The sequence below is a fragment of the Lactuca saligna genome, chromosome 3 (genome assembly GCF_052625555.1).
Source record: "Lactuca saligna cultivar CGN05327 chromosome 3, ASM5262555v1, whole genome shotgun sequence".
NCBI classification, from domain to species: Eukaryota; Viridiplantae; Streptophyta; class Magnoliopsida; order Asterales; family Asteraceae; genus Lactuca; species Lactuca saligna.
In genome coordinates this window covers 141,094,243-141,116,876 of record NC_136419.1, presented here as the reverse complement: position 1 = coordinate 141,116,876, position 22,634 = coordinate 141,094,243, and the positions used below count along the sequence as shown (strand labels likewise).

General features: G+C 36.4%; 1 protein-coding gene across 1 annotated transcript; it reads left to right on the top strand.

The window, feature by feature from the left end:
- The first annotated feature begins 11,458 nt into the window (after window positions 1–11,458).
- LOC145036032 (uncharacterized) lies at window positions 11,459–12,082 on the top strand. The gene has a single exon (XM_078984518.1). It carries the CDS (start codon window positions 11,459–11,461, stop codon window positions 12,080–12,082), a length of 624 nt encoding a protein of 207 aa, XP_078840644.1.
- The last annotated feature ends 10,552 nt before the right edge of the window (window positions 12,083–22,634 follow it).

Here is a 22,634-nt window from a genome sequence, read left to right as displayed (position 1 = left end):
TGTCTCATTGTTCTTAATATCTTAAGATTTTTAGACCAAACTGCCCCTGCATATTGTTTTTAAACTTTAAAAAAATCGTTTTGAACAGTTTTAGACGAAACTGCCACTGCATACTAATATTATAGTTAAAATTTTATTTACTTTAACAGTTTTGGATGAAAATGCCCTTGCATAATGTTTTTCTGCTTACAAAAATCTAAGTTTAATAATTTTAGATGACACATGACTCTTGCGTATTGTTTGTATGGTAAATCTATTTTTGATTTCAACAGTTTTGAACTCAGATTGATGTTGAATATATTTAAGTAGTAAATTGAGTAAATAGCGATCTACTTTGCATTTTGTTTTCATTCCTTTACCAAAAAACAAAGTACATAGTCATTTTTGGCTTTTCCATCTTTAGGTGTTATATGCAATAGATAGCAACCAACTTTGACTTTACACATTTTTTCCATTTTTTAGTAATTTCTTTTATTTTTTTTTTCAAAAACCAAACTACATTGCTATTAGGTGCATTTTCCATTTTTACGAGTAAAATGACCTAAATGGCAACATACTTTCAGTTTATATGTATTTTTTTTCCATTTTTACAAGTGAAATGCCCCAAGTGGATTCTCATTTAGGAATGAAGAACCATGGATACACCACCTGTCGGATTTAATCTCCGATTTCACAACTTCACTATTCTTTAAGGTAACTTCTATACGGAAAATGCACCTAATAGCAATGTACTTTGTGGAAATGCCTCAGAGAGATAACATCATATTATTTTCTATCTGTTTGTATTTTTCTATTTTTACAGGTGAGACTTCCTTTTTAATTCCTGCTTTGTTGCTAATTGCCATTCTTTTTAGTTGCAAGAAAAGGGCATAGCGTTTACTAGATATTTTAAATTGTTTTCTGGTACTCCACAGGTTGCCAATGTTTGATTGGATTGTAATAAAAATTTGAATAAAAAATAATTTTTGGATGACAAAATGAAAAAAATATAAAGATTTTCATATTCCATTAAATTCCTTGTGCGATGCAATTTACCTTTTGATTACTAAATGGACAAATTTTAGATTATATTTGTAACAGCCCAAAATCCAGGTATTCTTCTTTTGGCCTTGCATCTTGGTTAAGTTGTTAATTTAGGCATTTCATGGTATGCGAGTACGCTGGGCGTACAAGGTGTACGATGCGCGTACTCGCGCCTCATTTTGGACGCGTTCACCCTCAGGTACGCGGGGCGTACCCAAGGTTACGCCCGGCGTAACTTATACAGATCTAAAACCCTAATTTCCTTTGGAGGGCTATAAAAGGAATGTGTGGCTGGACTTCTTAGCCACCATCCCTCAGAGTGAAACCCTAAAAAGTGTGTGCATTCGTTCTTTAGCCTTTGTGTGTCTATTCTAAGCTTGGTGGTGCCATTCCAAGGTTGCAAAGGAGAAGAAGAGCTCATTGGAAAGGCTAGAAGTGGTGCTCAAGTGTAGATCTGAGCTTTGCAAGGGTTAAAGCTTCATTATCAGGTAAAAAGTTCGGATCTTGTCACTTGGTTCATGTTATATGCTTAAGGTATCATTTTCTAGGGTTTAAGTCCCAAAGGTGGAGACTTTTGTGCAAATGGCCTCCACAAGCTTAGATACTTCATATTTCTGATCTATTGGAGTTGTAGACTCATAAAAATGGCATCTTGGACGTGGATATTGCACCATGCATGAGATCTAGGTCCTTGAGTTGGAATAGAATGTTGTTATGTGATGTTGGAGCCTTTACAGCCATGCCAAGGGTTAAAGGTCTCGACTTTATGTGTATAGACACACTAAAAGAGTCGGATCTAGAAGTTGGAGTAATGGCTTAACCGATTAAGACCAGAAATGACGAGTGTTGGATTCTGATGGTTACGCTGGGCGTAACTTCCAGTACGCGCAGCGTACTGGGTGGAGACCCCGATCCAGGGGATTGGCGATGTACGCCCCGCGTACATCTAGCAGTGCGCCCCGCGTACACTCAGGGTTGACTTCTGTTGACTTTTAGGGTTTTGGTCAACATGAGGACTTTAGGTCAAGGAAGGGTAAAATGGTCTTTTACCCTCTGAGGAATGATGACAAGAGGTAAAGTTTTAGTGGTGGAAGTCTTTGAGTATTAAATGATATTTTATGTTTAGGTGAGGTTGAGTCGTCGTTGGGATTCGGTGATAGCGAGGATGCGAGATCTTAGACTTTCCACGAGGTGAGTCTTTTCACTATACTGTACCCGGAAGGGTTTGACTGTGTGACTGGAATGTCGGATATGATATGAGATATGTGTATTATGTGTGATAAGTTAATCGTTATATGTGCCATGTATGGTATGCTTGATATGGGCCGGAAGGCGTTGTGATGTGGACCAGAAGGTTGATGTGGGTAGGACCGGAAGGTTTACCTAGTCGGGACGGAAGTCTCCTGAGACACATGGATCGGAAGGTCAGGGCCTGGAAAGGCGTATGTGCGTAAGTTGTATTTTGGGGAACTCACTAAGCATTTATGCTTACAGTTGTTGTGTTATGTGTTTCAAGTACTAGCGAGGACCGTGGGAAGGCGCCGGCGTGATCGTACACATTGTCGGGGAAAAACTATTTTATGATCATTGGGATGTATTCTATTTTGATAATATTGTTCATGTTTGAATTTGAAATATTAATCGATGTTTTTGGATGTTTACAAAAATGAAAATTTGATTTTAATATTTACGTCGTTACAATATTTTAGACAAAAATATTCACTACCTTAATTTTTATTTCGTTGATTTCAGTCAAGGATGTCCCGTTTTGCAAACACATGGTGAATAAAACAAAAGAAAAAGATCAAAGAGTTCATCAACCAGAAGGTTAATTCCAAACCTTCAACCCAGCCTTAAGAGTTGAAAAAAAATGGTTTTTAGTAGTTGATGCTACAGCATAATCAAGAAACATGGGTTTGTTACTTGTAAAGAAACTCAGAAAAATCCCTTCTTGCAAATAGTAAATTACATAGAAATTAATATGGATTCATTGTATTTCGAGTTTATAGTTTATGGTGTAGTAATTTGTGACATTTGGTTCTATAAACAGGTCCTAATTGCAAAGTTTTTTTTTGGTTAAAATCAAATGCAAAAATTTTTCGATAAAAAGTTCTATAAACTGCCCCTACATATTGTTCTTATAATTAGAAAATTTTTATTCTAACATTTTTGGACCAAAATGACCCTGCATATTTTTTCTATACGTAAAAAAAAATTTGATTTTAAGTTTTTTGAACCAAACTGCCCCTATATATTAGTTTTTTAAAAATTTGTTGCATCCGACCCCCACAACGCGGAAGCTCCCCACCTAGTTTTAGAAAATAAAGAGCACTAAATGAAAATTGATAAAATGTATTAAAAACCAAATTGAAGGTCTTGACTCTTGACAAATGAAGTAACGTTCGTGTGAATGAAGTAACGTTTCGTTATATAGAATTTTAATAAGGTAATTCTAACCACACGACTTGAATTCCAAATGCACAAATTTTTTATTGAATCGATATATATCACTGGAAATTTTGACAATTTTTAATATATTAAACTAAAAAAATGTTACTTTTCAATTTTCATTAAATGCCCTTATATTTATATTTGATTTTAAAATCATTTGAGGTTTATTTATTTATTTTTATTTTATTATTATTATTATTTTTAACAAATAGGTATCACGTTCAAAAACATAAAATAAATAAATAAATAAAGGTATCATATATTCAATGTTTTTCTTTTTGTAACTACCGCCAAAAAAAAAAGTCCATGTATGACTTTTGGGTGATACACATGAAACGTGCTCACATTTTTTCTAGGATACATGGGTGGTCCATATAAAAATAGAGTCGGATAGAGTAACCTACCACAATATTATGTTATTAAACAAATCAAATAATACATGTTAATGCTTTATAAACCCAATCAAATATTTTAAATATTTATTTTATTTTGAGATCTACAAAATTTATTATTAGAATCTCTTAACTTTTTTTTTTCTTTCTGTTTATTAGAAAAGTTGACTACTAATCGGTCTAAGACTCTAAGTGACTAGCAACTAATTTGACGGGCTATCAAACGATGACTTGTCACGTGATATTATCTGAATTATTTAATTTATAAACCATGTATTTTATAGACCCAAATAATTATTTAACATATGCACTTCATTCTATCATATTTTTTATTAAAACTATATTGACAAAACTGTAAAATCGGTGCCTATGGTTTTCAAAAAATATTAGATAAAATCCAAAAAGTTTTCAATTTATATAAAATCTCTAAAATCAAAAACTTTTGGTGGTTTTAATCAGTGTTGCAGAAATCGGCACTGACGGTCGATTAATCGGCGATTAATCGTTTGACGGCTTCGAACTGATTACGATTAGGGTGTTTGGCGGAAATTGCTCAAAATCGGTCAAACTCGGGCTTGACGGTCATTGGCTTCCTTGGCGATCCTCATAGTCATACGCGGGAAATATTTAAAAAATTCAAAAAAAAAAAATTCAAATATTATACCAAAATTTTAAAATTTTTAAGCTTACAAATTTTAAAATATTATACTAAAATTTTAAAATTTTCAAAATTTTAAAATTTAAAATTTCCAAATACGTAATTTATTTAGGAAATATTAATTTTTTTAAATAATTTTATTAATAATTTATGGTCCCCGATTAATCCCCACTGAGTCTGATTAATCGTTTATCGTCACTCAACCGTCGAACAATTTTTACAACATTGGTTTTAATCATTGAAAGACTTGAAATCACTTTTATGCCCTTTTAATTTTTCTTTATTTAATTTAATTGATTTATAAATTTAAAAAAAAAAAAAAGAAATGAAAGAAATACGCCCTACAACACCCAAACTCATCATATATCTCTCTCTCTCTCTAAAAATTCATTAGCGTCAATTACTCTTCATTCTCACCTACCTTTCCCATCGAGAAGCCCTAACGTCGCCGTCTTGATGTCGCTGCCGACTGCCTAGATTTCTTGTCGCCCCTCAACACCGATAAGTATTTTCTCATCACCTCTATTCCCCATCTCCTTCTTGAACCAATGGATTCACGTCTTGAAGATTGAAACCTGCCATCACAAAACCCCGAAGGTAGAACCCCATTGTAACATCCATAAAAATCATGCAAAATTAAAACCTTTTAAATCATTCAAAAACCAACAGTTATTACAAATTTATTTTCAAAATGGTTTTATATCAGAATATCCCAGAAACAAAGTCATAAAATACAAGGAGGTGCACGATCACGCCTTTGCCTTCCTGCAATCATCCGAAGTACCTGAAACAAAATCCAAAACTGTAAGCCCGAAGCTTATTGATTTCCCCCAAAACATCGATACCTATAGCACATATACAAATTAAAGCATGTAATGACTCCACAACTCTACAAACTGGATTATCGGCGAGCCTACAGTTTGAGTCTGACTTGTCTTTCGGGCCCACAACTTACATCTGGCTTGCCCACAACATAAGTCTGGATTGATCTCGAGCCAACAACTTATGATTGGCTTGATCCCTCAGTCCTTGGACTGGAATACGAAAGATTAGCCCATAGTACGAGTCTGGCATGCCCCGCCAGCCTTCGACTCATATCTGGAATGCTCAGGAGTCCTCAGTATGAGTCTAGCTTGCCCTGCCCGACCCTCAGCTCATATCTGGCATACTCCAGGGTTTTTGGCTACCGCACTAAGCAGTACAACCTAAACCCATCCCACACAACATGTCGACATATAATAGCTAAATGCACATACAGATAATCAGACAGTAACGCATGTAATCCTATTAATCTACCAAACTGGCATAGCAAACTAGCATGCATAACTAAATCTTACTCAACATATCACCAACTACTAGGATATCAGATCCAATGGGCCGACCTTGGTGCCTTCAACCCCTAAGTATAGTAAGGACAACTCACCTCGTAAGTCGCTCGAGTTGATAAATGTCAAACTCCCCAAATACAACTCCAAACTCAACTACCTATATCCACCAATGATTCACTTTCATAAATTCCCAAATCACTAAAATACCACTAGAAGTCAAACTGGTCAACCCTTGGTCAAAGTCAAAGTCAACAGTGTTACAACCAGGAAATTCGATTCCTTGTAAACATTTAACAATGATAACAAATGTGAACCAACAATGTGAAAGCATGTAGGATGCTTATTCAATAACAATAGAATTTCAATCAAACACTTCATACTGCAAAAAGTCAACAAATAATTGAAAACCCTAGAAATCCCGGTTTAAGTCCATCCTGGACTAGGATTTCCTTATTGGGCCCAATAGGCCAATAAGCTTCCAATTTGACTATCTTTGGCTTAGAACTCTTAAATGGGCTCTAATTGGACCCACTTTCATTTATTTTAACATTTTGGGTCATATTGGGCCTAGAATGAAATAAAATACTTTAATGGGCCTTAATGGACCATAACAAATCCAATTAACCTAAATGGGCCATAAAATTTATTCTCTTTGACAAATTGGGCTGTGAGGCACCCTAGGAGCCTAATGGGCCGAAAAAAAAACAATCAATATGGTCACATGATTTGGATTTAAGCACCAAAGGCTCAACAATTCTTTTTTTTTCTTCCTTTCTCTCAGCCCATATATATATATATATATATATATATATATATATATATATATATATATATATATATATATACATATATATATATATATATATATATATATATATATATATATATATATATATACTAGCAGCGTACCCGCGCAAAGCGGCGAGGTGTGTAAATTTTTTCGGTGATATGTTTCCTTTACAAAAATGTTATGTTACAAAAGAAAGTACATGTCGAAGACAAAATAATCAAACTATGGTGTTATTTGGGAGATGAAGTCATTTTTTATTTCTAGACGGTGGGCTTTATAGCTGACGAGGGAACAAAGAGGTATCTGCGATTGGAGGGATATTTAAATTAACATGCTAAATTTAAGGATATCGAAAAGGGTTCAAAATTTGAATGAATCCGGGATTTGAGGGAACCATATCAAATTGCTGAGAAATATAAGGAGATTTGATGATAAATATTTGAATTCAAAATGTGGTTAAAATTTAATATTATTTTATTAATGGCTAGTTGTACTATCAGCTTCATCATTTGGACGTCTTAAAAAAATATTATTATTATAATCAATCTATTTTTAGAAATAGTTAGATTTCTTTTATAAGATAGTAAAGATATATATATATATATATATATATATATATATATATATATATATATATATATATATATATATATATATATATATAAAGAGAAAAGAAATGGAAGTTGAATTTTGCTATGCCACCTCATTATTTTCTCTTGGATTTCTATGCATGTAACCCATATTTCCATGTAACCATCACTTCATTTAATCTCTCTTCCCCTCTCTCTTCTTCTCTCGGTCGAAACAAGACAAACACACACACACATCTCACTTGAACACTCTCAAAGAAACTCTCTCTTTTCTTCACCAAGTTTTCGAGATTAGGAAGCTTTTCAAGGAGATTACCCCACAAATTCATCATCTAAGGTAAGATCATGCTTAAATCTATGATCTAACTCACTTCTTTTCATCAAAAATCACCTCTTAATCCATTCAAATTCATGATCTTGCATCTTAGAACCCTCTAAGTTCGAGGTCCATCCAAGAAACTTGCTAGGGCCGAAAATAGCAACAAACTCTTCTCTTTTCTTCTTCAAATCGAAAACAACAAGCAAAGGTGAGTTTCATACCCCTTTCTTTTCGGTTTTTATAAGTTTTATAGGGGATAATACAAGAAAATGTGCAGATCTATGTGTATATGTATGGTATGTGTGATTTGATGCATGTATGTGTGTGATTTCATGTGTTTTGTGATGAATATGTTACCAAAAAGGGTGTAAACCCGAGATCTATGACGTGAGAAAGGAAACAAACATAATCTAAGCTATCATTCACTAAACAAGTCAAGAATAATAACTTATAAGGTCATGATGAACATGTTCTAACATAAAACCCATTTTTGGGTTTAAATTGTCAAAAATACAAAACTAAGGGTACAAATCAACAAGTCACGGTTTCTTGAAGGTTAAAAGGGTCAAAACAGTTCCTATAAATATTTTTCTAAACATTAGAAATTACAAGGGACTTAAAATGTAAATTTTTAGCTTAATGGGCTAATTTTGGGCTTTTCGGCCCAATAAGCCTCAAAATGCAAGAAATGATAAATTTTAGGGGCTGAAATGTGACTTTCTGTAAAACAAGGGGTAATTAGCATGACAAAATCATTTTATGGGTCAAAAATGCTTTTCACTATCAAAAGGGACCAAAAATGTAAAGTTTTTAGATTTTGGGCCAAAAGTGTAAAAGTTGCAAAAAAATGAGTTCCTAACCGTGAAACACTATTTTAAAGGGGCTGAAGCTGTCAACAAAATAAGTTTTGTGTTAAAATCGTGTTTTCATCAAATTAATAATACAAAAGTGTCAAGAAAAGGGTTTTAAGGACTAAAAATGAAATTATTTTATATAAAAAGGACCAAAAGTGTTATTTTTATAAAAGAAGGGTAGTGAAAAAGGTCAAATTCCACTTTCAAACAATTTAATTCATTAATACAAAATACAAGATCCATGACTACCGACGAAACGGAAAACAAATACACTCTCAATAACAAATATCGTTACAAAACGAATTGATTCAGTCTCGAATTAATAACAGAACAAAATCGTTAAACCAAAGCGATTCAATAAACACACGATAACTATGATGAGCTAACATACAAACTTTGGGCTTGGAAGTTTCAAATCATGTTTGTTGGGCCTTGCTAGCCCATTAACATGATCTTTGGACCCAAAGGGAATATGCTTACGTGTTATTGGGCCTCCTATGACCCAATTCCATGTAAAAGGACTTTCAATAGCTCTAATGTGCTATTGGGACCTAGTGGCCCATTAGTACTACTAGTGAGGTCGAGAAGTCAAATGCGAGTTGGGCCAAGTGTCTTTCGCATTCCCAATAGCCTTAAATAACTCACGGAAATAACGGGACTTCGTACTCCCCTTTCTCCTCGGTTGTTGGGCTTATGAGAAATCCAGTAAACAGATTCAGGGCGTTAAGCAAGAGTAATCATGGTGGTTGGATTAAGTGATTAGTAACGGGCGACGCCTTTAAGGATTGTTTGTAACCTGTAGTTATAAACTAGTCATCTTTATGCGAGATTATAACGACTCACAAACCCTAATTAATCCAACGCTACCCGAGAAATCAAAATCATTCGTCGTAACTGTTGGATTAGTGTCTAAGCCCGTAACCATATTTGGTAAATAATTAACCCGGTTATGCATGATCCTTTTGGGTTGCCTTCACTAAAGCAACTTGAATGGAGAAATAAATAGAGAAAGAGGTTATTATGATTTATTAATATGTTATAAGAATAATATATTAAAGGAGAAATCATATTTGTTTAATTAATATTAGTCAATAATTAATTATGAATTAATTTTGTCATCAAGTGTAATTAATTAAACTAGAGGAGCTGAATTGTAATTATGTGATAGTTGCAAAATAAGGCAATGGTTATCCTTGGAGAAGGGTGGACGAATTCAAGGGATTGGATATCCTTGAAATCGTCCATATGGTCCAAGAGATAAGGGTTATCAAGGCTTATCTTATGGTTGCGTGGTGGGCAAATAACTAGATAAGGATAAGGACTGAAACCCTAATCCTAACCCTATATAAAGACCCCTAGGCCTTGAGAAATCGGACCACCTATTCCTAAGAGATCCCTAGGCCGATTTCTACATCTCCTCTTCTCTCTCTCTATAGCCTCTCCAATTGCTTGTGGTGTTTGTGAGCCATTAGAGGCACTACACTTGTGGTGCTTGCTTTCAAGACTTAGGGTTTGAAGATTTGAGTCGTTATTACAATATAACAACAAGAGGTATGTAATCTAACCTTATATGTGAATTTCAAAAATAGCAACGTACTTTAGGGTTTTATTGATGTGTTCATAAAGTTGTATATCTAATAGTGAAAACATAGATCCAAATCTAGGGTTGCATGCACACATAGGATTGTTTGTATAAAACCCATTAGTGGTATCAGAGCCTTTGGTTAACTTGTTTTCAATTAGTATTATTCAATTGTATGAACTTGACAAATTAGGGTTTATTGCCTATAAACCCTAGGAGGCTAAAGATATCGAGATTAGGGTTTCCTAACCCTAATTTGCGAAAATCTTGATGGGTTTTTTTTTTTTTTTTTGAATCCTTTCCTTTTATCTCAAGATTTCGAGTTCTAGGGTTTGCAAACCCTTAGATTTCGAGATTTGCCTCCTTCCCCAAGATAAGATCCTAAATTTGAGGGATTTGGATAATCTCATATCTTGTAATTATCTCTTAATTGTTAAATATGGTAATTAAAGATTTTGAATTATCCCCTCCCATTATTTTTGAAATTTAGAGGGATAAAAGGGATTAGGATAATTTGATTTATTAATTGGTAATTATCCTTTAAGATTTAATAATCCCTTAATAATTTGAATTAATAATCTAATTGGAAATAATTATTAAATCAAGAGTTTTAATGTTTAAAATTTTAATTTGAATTGTATTAAATTTCGAAAATTTTAAATTGAAGATTAAAAGCCTAGTATTTTGAAATGTTTAAAATACAACCTATACTATTATATTATTACAAGCTTAATATATATATATATATATATATATATATATATATATATATATATATATATATATATATATATATATATATATATTGAAGGGCCATGAAATGGTTTGGGCTAGGCTTTGTGTGTAAATTGTTTTGATTATGTGTCTGTATCTTAATTTCTAATGTTTATGATGTTTAGGGCGTTTACGGCCGTAAACTTGTTTACGGCCGTAAACATGTTTACGGCAGTAAACCCTGTTTGCGGTCTAGTTTAGTATAAATAGTATCAGTGTTAGTCTTTTGGGGGTGTTGCCACTCTGTTTACGGTCTCTATTGATTTGTATCTGACGATTTTGATATTCAATCGTGTGCAAGCTCTTTTGGTTTATCTTTTTGTGTTATTTCAGTCATATGTTTGTTTGATTACTAGTTTTAGATCCTTATTTGGACCTAACAATTGGTATCAGAGCAGTAAACTGGTATCAAACTCATCTGATCGAGATTTTGGACGTTCAAGGAGTTTACTGTTGACCGTAAACACCATTCGAGAAACCATAATCAGTTAAAACACCATCACCGTAAACATTTTCAAAGAACAATAAACTATAAATACTCAAACACCATAAATTGGTTTGACCGTAAACTCCAAAACAACAAACACTCACCGTAAACTCAGTTTACGGCCGCAAACATAGTTTACGGCCGCAAACTCTTGATTTGCCATACCAACCGTAAACTCTTTTGGAACTGTTAAAACACTTTAATTTTAAAATGGATTCTCAAGCTCACTTTCATGAACTTGATGTTGTTATGGAAACTACTACTCGCATTCTGATGTTGATGTCTGCTGAAGGATTTCCCGAATGGAAATATAGAATTGAGAAGTACATCAAGATGAAAGATTTCAAGATCTGGAGAAGCATACTTAGAGGTCCAGTTAGGGTGACCATGACTGTTGGAGGTCAGTTGATTGACAAGGCCATTGAAAACTACACTGATGAAGAATTTGAACTGGTCGAAGAACAGGAAAGAGCTTTAGCTACATTAACCATGGCACTATCTCCTGACATTGCTCAAGACTTTCGCGAATACACTTCAGCCAAGGCTCTTTGGGAAGCTCTTATTGAGGTCTATGAAGGGAATGAAGATATGAAAGAAAGTAGGCAGGACATGCTAAGACAAAAGTTTAACATGTTCAACTACATTCCAGGAGAAACTCTTGAGGCTCAACTGCAAAGATTCACTGCTCTCACAACTGACATTAACATTTCTGGGATTTTCTTAACCAAGTCAAAAATCAACAAGAAACTGTTGAATGCACTTCCTCGATCATGGGACATGAATGTGGCTGTGATTAAGAAAACCAAGGATTTGAATCGTCTCACTCTTGCATAAATTATGGCTGTCATCAAAGCCTGTGACATTGATGACAAACAGAGAGAAATCAATCATATGAATTCATATTCTACTTCAAACCTTGGTACTACATCCAACAATGCTGCTCTGTCATCCTTCATGACTCACTCAAGTCACGCTTTCCTAATTCAACAACCTCAGAGTCAAACCCTCAATGCCACAACATTGATTCCACCACATCAAGTTCCAAGTGTATCAGTTCAACAAACCGTACCGGTTTCCAATGTGTCAACCAAAGCCTCATCTTCCAACACCAAAGAATCCGATGAAAATCTGGCTCTAGTCACTAGGCTAGTCAACTGTTACAATGCCTTTGTAGCTGGAGATCTTCCACCGCAACTATCTTTTGCTGACCTGGACCAGATACATCCTGAAGACGTGGAGGAAATGGACATCAATTGGCAAATTGCTATGGCTGTCTTCAGAGCCAAACAGTTCGCCAAGAAAACAGGGAAAACAACTGGGCTATGAATGCTGACAAAAAGATGGGTTTCAACAAAAGCATGCTGAGATGTTTCAACTGTCACGAGCCAGGTCACTTTGCTCGTGATTGTCCAAAGCTAGATCGTAGAGTCAACAACAACCGACAGGTGGTTGCAATGGGAAATAACCGTATGGGAGCTACAACTAATGGAGAGACAGCTATGGCTGCTCAATCATTTGACTGGGAGGATCAGATTCAAGCTTTAAACATCTCAGGGCCAGAGAATGCTCACTTGGTTCAAATTTTTGATGCTGCTTCAAAGAACAACGATGCTGATCCAGAAGCTGAAATGATGGAGTTGCAGCTTGCCCTGATGGTTTCCACCTCCTCCGAATCCAAGAAAAATGAGGTAATCCTACCTTCTTGTTCTTTTGCTTGCAAGGAATATGTTACACTTCATCAAAATGAAGTTCAAACCTTACGTAGGCAAGTAGAAGATCTTAAATATGAGGGTTATCAACTTAGGAAGGGACAGAAACCACTTAAAGCTCAACTAGAGGTCAAAATAAAAGACTTTAGAAAAATACAAACAGAATTCAGTGAAAAATTTGAAATTTATGATTATACTAAGAGACAACTAGATAGTGTGACCAAAGAACTTGATGAATTGAAAATTAAAACTGGAAAAAATAATGTTAGTTTCAAAAATTACTCTGCTTCCAGTAAAACAGTTGAGTCTTTATGCGAAACACAAATGAAATTCAAAGAAAATGAAAGTAAAAGCCTAGGGTATGATTGTGTTCCACCACCTTTTAATCATAATTACACATCATTCCCTTTGACACAAAACGAAACTGACAGGGAGTCACATCTTCGATATGGCAAACCAACCAGTTTTGTTTCAAGAGGTTTTATTAACATTGAAAGTACTAATGTTTCTACTTCCTCTGCAGATCCACTCTTAGATCAGGTCAAGTGTGAAGCTGGAGAATCTATCTCTGTTATTAATTCTAATTTTTCTAGTGTGAACAAATTTGAGTGTGTTAAGATTGAAAAAGTTCCTTGTGTTAGCACATTGTCTGATACTGTTGAATTTAACTTTTTTGATATGTTTGATGAACTGTTTGGTAATTCTGATGATTGTGAATTTCATGAAGAATCATCAACTCCACAAATCAAAACGACTGAGACACCTTCACTTATCTCACAATCTTCCTCTCATGCATGTTCTCCTGAGAAAAGTAAGAGTGTCTGTAAAGAAAATAAACTTGAAAAATGCAATATCAATTCAAACAATAAACAGATTTGCTTTAATTGTGATGTTGGTGGACATATAGCTCGGAATTGTCAAAACAGAATGTTTATGCATTATTTGTCATTAATAAGTGAAAATGAGTCTCGAGGAAGGTCTTTAACTAGAAAATCCTCAAGGTCTCATTCTCAAAATAATAATGGGAAGGGAGATAAAAACAAAACAAGGGCTAGTTTACACAAGAATAAGAATGTTGTCAAAAATAATAAGCATTTTCAAAAATCGAACAAGGCTGCTTCAAAATCGGTTTCTTCAAAAGGTAGCACTGGATCCTCTAACATCACTGGTAGAAAATCCAAATGCTCATACCAATCTGTTAAGAAACCCATTTCAAATCCAGCTGACTTTTTGACAAAACCTAATTTTCAATGGAAGCCCAAATCTCTTTCCAGTTCATCCCTGATGTTTTCTGAAGAAAATACAAATAAAGATCAGAATTTGAAAAAGATTAAAAGGGATTCAAAGAAACCATGTAGGAAACCCAGGTTTGTGATGACCTGGGTTCCTAAATCTAAATAATTCCGCTCATTTTGCAGGGGAAGTTGCGGAGGAATATCGTCCGTCCATGGTACGTCGATAGCGGCTGCTCCCGGCATATAATTGGAGACATCTCCCAGTTGAGAGAAATTCAAACTTTTAATGGGGGTTATGTTTCCTTTGCGGCCGGAGATGGTGGAAAAATCACACAGCGTGGAATTGTTTCAAATGGAGTGCTGAGCTTCGAAAATGTCAACTTTGCACACGAGTTAAAGCACAGTTTGTTGAGTGTCTCTCATATATGTGACAAAGGCTATTCAACCCATTTTACTGATAAGGAGTGTTTGATTCTCAAGCCTGGCATCGTCATTCCAGAGGAATGGATTCTAGTTAAATCGAAAAGGGACGGAAATGCATACATCATTGACATGAACAATAACCTACCTGATCAAGTCACTTGTCTATTCTCAAAGGTTTCCGAACACAATGCTATGCTATGGCATCGAAGACTTGGTCATGCTAATACGAAAAACCTGAATCGTCTTGCGAAAAACGAAATGGTCCGAGGCCTTCGTGTCAGAGACTTTATTACTTTTGAAAAATATGTTTCATGTGCCCAAGGCAAACATCATCGGAAACCACATTTTCCCAAGCAAACCAACTCAATTAGTCATGTTCTCCAATTATTGCATATGGACTTGTTTGGTCCGGTCAACGTCCTGAGCATCAACACAAGCTCATACTGTCTTGTTGTGATTGATGACTACTCTAGATTTACTTGGGTCTTCTTCTTATCCAACAAAGCAGGGGTTGCTGATCTGATAAAAAGGTTTGTTGTGATGATTGAGAAGCAAACCAGCAATCAAGTGAAGACGCTTCGAACTGATAACAGAACTGAATTCAAGAATGCTACTCTTGATCATTTTTGCGCGGAAAAGGGGATTGTGCGGCAATATAGCTCTGCTCACACACCACAACAAAATGGTGTTGTTGAAAGAAGGAATAGAACATTGAAAGACGCCGCAAGGACAATGCTTTGTGATTCCAAACTTCCTGTCTTCTTTTGGGCCGAGGCGATCAACACTGCTTGCTACGTGCAAAATCGTGTCTTAATCAACAAAGCTCAGATGAAGACACCATACGAAATTCTTTATGGACACAAACCATCTGTAGGCCATTTCCGTGTATTTGGATGCCCTTGCACCCTTCTTCACTTAGATTCCAACCCTAAATTTAATGCCAAAGCTGATGACTGTTACTTTGTGGGATATGTTGCGCACACTACATACAGGGTTTACAACAAAAGAACAAAGCAGATTGTTGAATCTTATGATGTCCGCTGGCTGGAGGAGAATGAAACTGATGCTTGAGTGGGTCCCGATTGGTTGTTTGATTACACATCCTTATTCAGATCTCTCAACGTGTTCTCAAATAATTCAAGTGGATCTTCCTCTGGTCTGAAGAATGTTCCTGTAATTGAAGATGAAGATAAAGAAGTTGTCTACAGACCCCCAACGGTTGAAAGGGAATCCTCTGCATCACTTGAGGGGGAGTTCTCTGTTCACTTTGAGGGGGAGTTCTCTGAACAACCAATTAGTCCTGTGTCTGAAATTCCATCGGAAACTCCTAATGCTGATGCTACACCTCTAATACCCATTGAGAGAGAGTTCATGACTACAGATGCTTCCGCTGACAATCCAACATTTATGGAACTCCTCTTTCCTGAAGAAATAGCAAACAAGTTTGTAGCAGATTCTTCTAATCGGACTCAACCAGCAGATGATGGAGGTTTCAATATTCACACTCTTCCTGTTTCTATCAATGAGATCAACCAAGATATACCCTCCCGGATTCAACGCGATCATCCGATCGAAAATGTCATTGGCCGGCTGGATGATGGAGACAAGACTAGGAGTCAGAGTGGGGATGTGAATGAATGTCTTTACTCTTGCTTTATCTCTCAAATAGAACCCAAAAACATTGAATTGGCTCTAAATGATTCCAGCTGGGTAGACGTAATGCATGAAGAGCTAAATCAGTTTAAAAAGCATGGGGTTTGGAAACTGGTTGAGTTACCGAAGGGCAAACGGTCTCTCGATACACGTTGGGTATATCGGAATAAGCAAGATGATTCTGGTGTAATCATTCGTAATAAAGCACGATTAGTAGTTCGTGGGTTCCGTCAGATCGAGGGTCTTGATTATACTGAGGTGTATGCTCCCGTGGCTCGTCTAGAGGCTATTCGAATTTTCCTCGCGTATGCCTCTTACAAGAATTTCACGGTCTACCAGATGGATGTCGAGACTACCTTCTTGTACGGCAAGGTCAAGGAAGAAATTTATGTTGATCAACCCCCGGGGTTTGTTGAATCAAAGTTTCCTAATCGTGTCTACAAGTTGGACAAGGCATTGTATGGGTTACATCAAGCTCCTCGAGCGTGGTATGCAACTCTAACGAAGCACTTGCTCGAACATGGCTACTCTCACGGTACCATTGATCAAACTTTATTCATTAAGCATATGGGTGATGATCAAATATTGGTTCAAATCTATGTTGACGACATCATCTTCGGGTCCACATGTCCAAAGCTGTGCAAAGAGTTTGAAAGCGTGATGAAGAAGAAGTTTGAGATGAGTTCACTAGGTGAAATGACAATGTTTCTGGGGCTTCAAGTCAATTAGGATTCAACCAGAATCCTGCAGCATCAAGCAAAGTATGTTGACGATATTCTTTAGAAGTTTGGATTTTCAGACATGAAGCCTGCTTCAACTCCCATGGCTGAAAGACCCCTGCTGACTCTAGATACTGATGGTGAATCCGTAGATCAAACACACTACAGATCGATGATTGGTTCCTTGATGTATCTCACTGCAAGTCATCCTGAAATCATGTTTGCAGTGTGTCAATGCGCTCGCTATCAGGCTAATCCTAAACTTTCACATCTTATTACTGTCAAAAGGATTTTTCGGTATATGAAAGGCAGTCCACAACTGGGTCTTTGGTATCCGAAAAAACATGAATTTGATTTATATGCTTTTGCTGACAGTAATTATGGAGGCTGCGAGCTTGATAGGAAATCAACATCAGAAGGGTGTTAGTTCCTTGGTGATAGACTGGTATCGTGGCAATGCAAGAAACAGCATACAATATCTACTTCTACAGCAGAAGCGGAATATGTTGCTGCATCGGCGTGTTGCTCTCAAGTTATCTGGATCCAACATCAGCTGTTGGGTTACGGTTTGAATTATCTAGAAACCCCAATTCATTGTGATAATGAGGCAGCTATTTAAATAACTAAAAATCCAGTCCAACATTCCAAGACCAAGCACATTGACATCAAAATTCATTTCATTAGAGATTGTTATGAGCGCTCGCTCATTCGGCTAGAACAGGTTCCCACTGCTAATAATGTGGCGGATCTATTCACCAAGCCGTTTAACAAAGCTCAATTCGATGTGCTTGTGGAATTTTTGAAAATGATTCGTTTTGAGGATTAATTTTTGTTTTAGGATAGTTTAAATTTGCGCATTTCCTTTTGTTTCTTTCCTATGCACAAATTTAGGGGGAGAAATAAAACCAAAACAAAAAAAAAATCCAAAAACATTAGAAAAACAGAAAATCCAAAAACATAAAAAATTCAGAAAAATACAAAAATATGAACTGTGTTTGAGGGAACTGGTTTGGGAAGTGATATGACAATGTGATAACAGGCAACCTGAGTCTGCATAACGTACCCGAAGTTGAAGGGTCTATGCTCTGTTTTGATGCGTCGGTAGGCATGAAATTTTTTAAAATAGACTTGACTAGGCAGAGTTGAACTTAGGAAATTTATAGACTCGACAAATCTAGACCTAGTTAGATCCGTTCAGCCTGACAATATGATGCTCGGATAGGTTGATCAGGGAGATATATATGGGAATCCAATCGTCACATTAAATGAAACCGTACTTGGAACCGTGGGTTAACATTTCCTTGATGTGCGGATTCTGTCCTTAATTCCGGTTTTGATGGAGCGACTGGTAAATTCCGATAAATTAGGTCTGTAGAATATCATTTTCTTTCTTTCCGTCTGTTAGTCATATGTTGCACCCTTTACGTGATTGGAAGAGATCCGACCTAGATTGAAACATATGCAACTCTATTTCTCTGCATGTTATATCTATGAAATACCTCTTATTTGTTAGCCATATGCTGTCTCCTTTGCGTGACTAACAATCCGACCTGGTACACAGCATCTGCAACCTTCTTTTTCTCAACTCCTCTGAAGTAATAAGTAGTAATATTCTGAATCTATCTTCTCTCCTAATGATAGTCTGCTCATCCGATGTAAGGAGTACTCTGGAAGTTCTTGATGGCTGGAGCATATCAGGAAGCGGGAAACACATTCCAGTACACTTAAAATTGAACACATACAGATTGTCTATAGATCTCGCTGCTCAATTTAGGTGGACAATAATATCCCTGGTCGTCGTCAGCTGAATGGTCCTTAAGATATAGTATCTAAGTAATTAGGATCAGATATAAATTTTAGGATCTTAAGTTCACCTGTCTTGTAACAAATAGTATGTCCTAAATAAGTCACAATTTTTCGTGTTTAAGTGGGCAACAATACCGGCGATCGACCAGACAAAGATGTGAATATGGAAGGTACTGATAAGTGGATAATGATTGTCTAAAAACTATGATCCCAACACGTTTTTATTTACTCGTATTATTTTGTTAGATTTTATTTTATTTTATTTTTTTATTTTTTTTATTGAAGTCAAATAGTATTGATTTTTTCTTTAAATTTTATTTTTATTGTTATTTTCTATTTTTATTTTTTTGTTATTTTTTTATTTTTTATTTTTATCTCATTTTTATTTTAAATCCTCAAAAGGTTTTATTTTTGAAAATTCCGAATGAATTTGGATTTGCGTAAAAACCATGTTTGCGGCAGCTGAAAAGTCAAAGGCATATATATATATATATATATATATATATATATATATATATATATTGATCTTTACCGTAGTAAACTACTTTTATTGCCCTTTCACTATACCGTAAACTGCCCATTCTCTCTTTAGTCTTCGAAAATCAAGTGCATTTTTCTCAAAAAGGATTTAGTCCACGTCAAAGGTATTCACAGGGAGTAAACTCTTAGACCGTAAACTCGGGGAGTAAACTCATACACCGTAAACCTGTAAGGAGTAAATCCTTAGACCGTAAACCCATAGACCGTAAACTCATAGGAGTAAACTCATAGGCAGTAAACTCGATCATGAACATGATACCGTAAACCTGGTTTTTGGACTTACGACCGTAAACTCGGTTTATGGTCCCTTCATCAACTTTGACCATAAACCATGTTTACGATTCATTGACCTAATTTGAGAATAATCTTTGTAAATTGTCCATTGACTATTCACTGATTTCTTTTACTTGGTTTGTTTAATACAGGAAAAATGGCATATCTCAAAACTGCCGAGATGCACAACATTGCAATTGTTTTGGATTATCCACCAGCAGCTCACAGAGATTTCATGTCTATGATGTATCGTCTCCACGAGTGCTGCCTAGCCTATGCAATTTCTGTGAATCCAGTCATTTATGAAAGCCGCATTCAAGAGTTCTGGAAAACTGCCAAATTGACTGAAAAGAATAAGGAAATGATTATTGAGGCAACTATGCAAAACTGCAAGGTCAAAATCTCAGAGCAATACATCAGAAGCACTTTGATGATCCTTGATGAGTCAGACTATCCAACCGAGGCTGCAGCTGAAGAAGTATCCTGGATTCTTGAGAGAATGGGATACGAGGGATCTTATCCCCCCACTGTGAAGAAGCTCCTACCTCCTTACTGGCGCTTTTTGGCTCACGTGTTCATTAGCTGTGTGTTAGGAAGGAGATCGGGAGCTAATGAAATTTCTATCAGGAACACTGGAGCCTTTGTCTCTCTTGCAGCTGGAAACAAATACAATTTTTCAAAGTATATCTTTGATGAATTTCTTGTGAACATTGGGGCACTGACTCGAGGATATAGAGATGCCTTCCTGATGTATCCTCGATTTATTCAGACTTTTATTGATGATCAGTTTCCTGATATCATTAAACCAGGTGATAAGCTGGACACAAAGTCCTTGGGTCCTCATACCGTTGGGCTTATTAAACACAACCGGAAGGGCAAAGTAGTGTTTCAAGGTCTGCATCCCTTGGTGAAATTTGGTGCCTTTGCTGAAATCAATGAGTCTTCTAATTCTCTAGAATCTTTTGAGAAGACTGCATCTGAGCCAACCTCTTCCGGGAAAGTGTCCTCTGAATTTATAATCAATGTTTCAGATCACGAGGACGATGAGACTCCAGCCACTGAAACTCAAGTAAATGTTGAACATGATCTACAGACTGCTAGGCTCCAAATGATCAAAATGAAGAGTCAAGAAAAGATGACAAAGCAGAAAAGAATGTTGTTCTCACGGGATTTGATCAAGATGATATCCCGATGAATTTTGATAGCAATGACACGTTGGCTGATGTAGACCTTGACAAACTGCTTGACAATGTTGATGATGTAGTTCCTGTAACTACTGAGGCAAGCGTAGAAGAAGACGTTTCCGTATCTGCTCCTTTATCTTCCAATCCAGAGGCAGAAATAGCAACTCCTATGGTGACAGTGTCAGGGATTCCTCCCCTTGACACTGGATTACCTACATCATCGCCAATGGAAAGAGATATCTCCACCACCCATGCAACCTCTCCTCCAATACGTCGAGGACTTGTTTTGAGACTCGCATCCAGAAGCTCTACAGCACAAAGTGCTACAGCTCCCCCAACAATCACACCTGCCCTAGTTTCAACTGAACCTATAAGTGAAGGTCCCAACACAGTATTTGTTGCTGGTGGTTCTTCAAGTCATGCAATTCTTTCTTCCCCAAGAGTAAGCAAAGAAGATGCCTCAGTCAGAATAGCTCATCTGTTGGCTGAGGAACAATTCTCGACACCACCTTCCCGTGGCAAGGGAATTCACATTGGAGATGAAAGTCAAAGAGATTTTTCTCCTTCACTCCAAAGCCAGATTGATGCTATCAAACAAAAGAACATTAAACTAGACCAGAGGAACATTGAGCTGGTAATCAAAGTCGCTGATCTTCAATCAGAGAACACCAAGCTCAGCATCCAATTATCTGAACTTAAATAAGAAAATGATCTGAAAACAAAGCAAATCTCTAATCTTCAAACTCAATATGGAAGTTTAGCTGCAAATTTTCTTGAATTGCAAAAGAAACTTGAGGACAGGTTTGGTGATGATTTCAAATCAACTGTTGATGCATCTCACATCGATTCCCCAGCTCCAGGTTCTCCAATAATTGATATCACCACAGATGATGCTCCCGTAGATGATGTTGCTGCCTCTTCTCAACCAATCCGATCTTCCATCATTGTTGATCGCTTTGATGTGGATCCTGAACTGGCGTCACGGGCGGCAAAGGCCAAAGGTACCAAAAGAAAGAAATCTGCTGCTCCTGAGTCAACTGAGAAAAATAAATGGTTGTTGAAAAGAAACGTAGACTTCAAGTCTCCATGGGATAGACCTCATGTCACGTTCACTGACCTAAGCACTCAAACCTTCAGAGACGTTTATGGTGATTGGTCAGGGATCGTGTCATGGGGTTTTCACGATATTTAGAAGATGTTCATTGTGAGAAGGAAGATTGGAAACAAAGAACTATACAAGGATGCTCATGACTTCAACTCTTTCACTAAGGTTGACCTCATTGAGCTATCCAAAGCTCCCTTTTCAAATCCTTCAGAAAATCCAACTGCCAGCCAATTCAAATCATTTCTGGAAGATCAAGTAGCCAAAGGCTTTCCTTCAATGAAGACTGCTGAATCCTTCGTTGAAGTGCATAAACGTGTTTTTGATCCATCCACAAGTGAACCTATTCGTGCAGTGATGTGGCCTGCCACCGCTCAAGTCAAACACATTCTGGTCCCTCAAAACTATCCTGATGGAACTCTACATTTGATGCTTTATTGGGTGTATGATGATTCATTAGATGCTGTTGTTATCAAGCTGAAAGAAGACTGTATTCGCTTGTATGACAAGAGGGACCTTCTTCAGTTCGGTGAAAGGGATATTCATCAGCTCTCAACACATCAAATTGTTGTTGCTGATGATCTTTTTGAGCCTGCGGCAAAAGAATACACAAAGATGGTGGCCACTATTATCGATAAAAGAATATGGAACGGAGCGATGGGGAAATGTGATGTGATGATGGTTGACAAGGATTGATCCCAAGCCTGCTCCAAACCAACGGGGAGATTGAAGGGCCATGAAA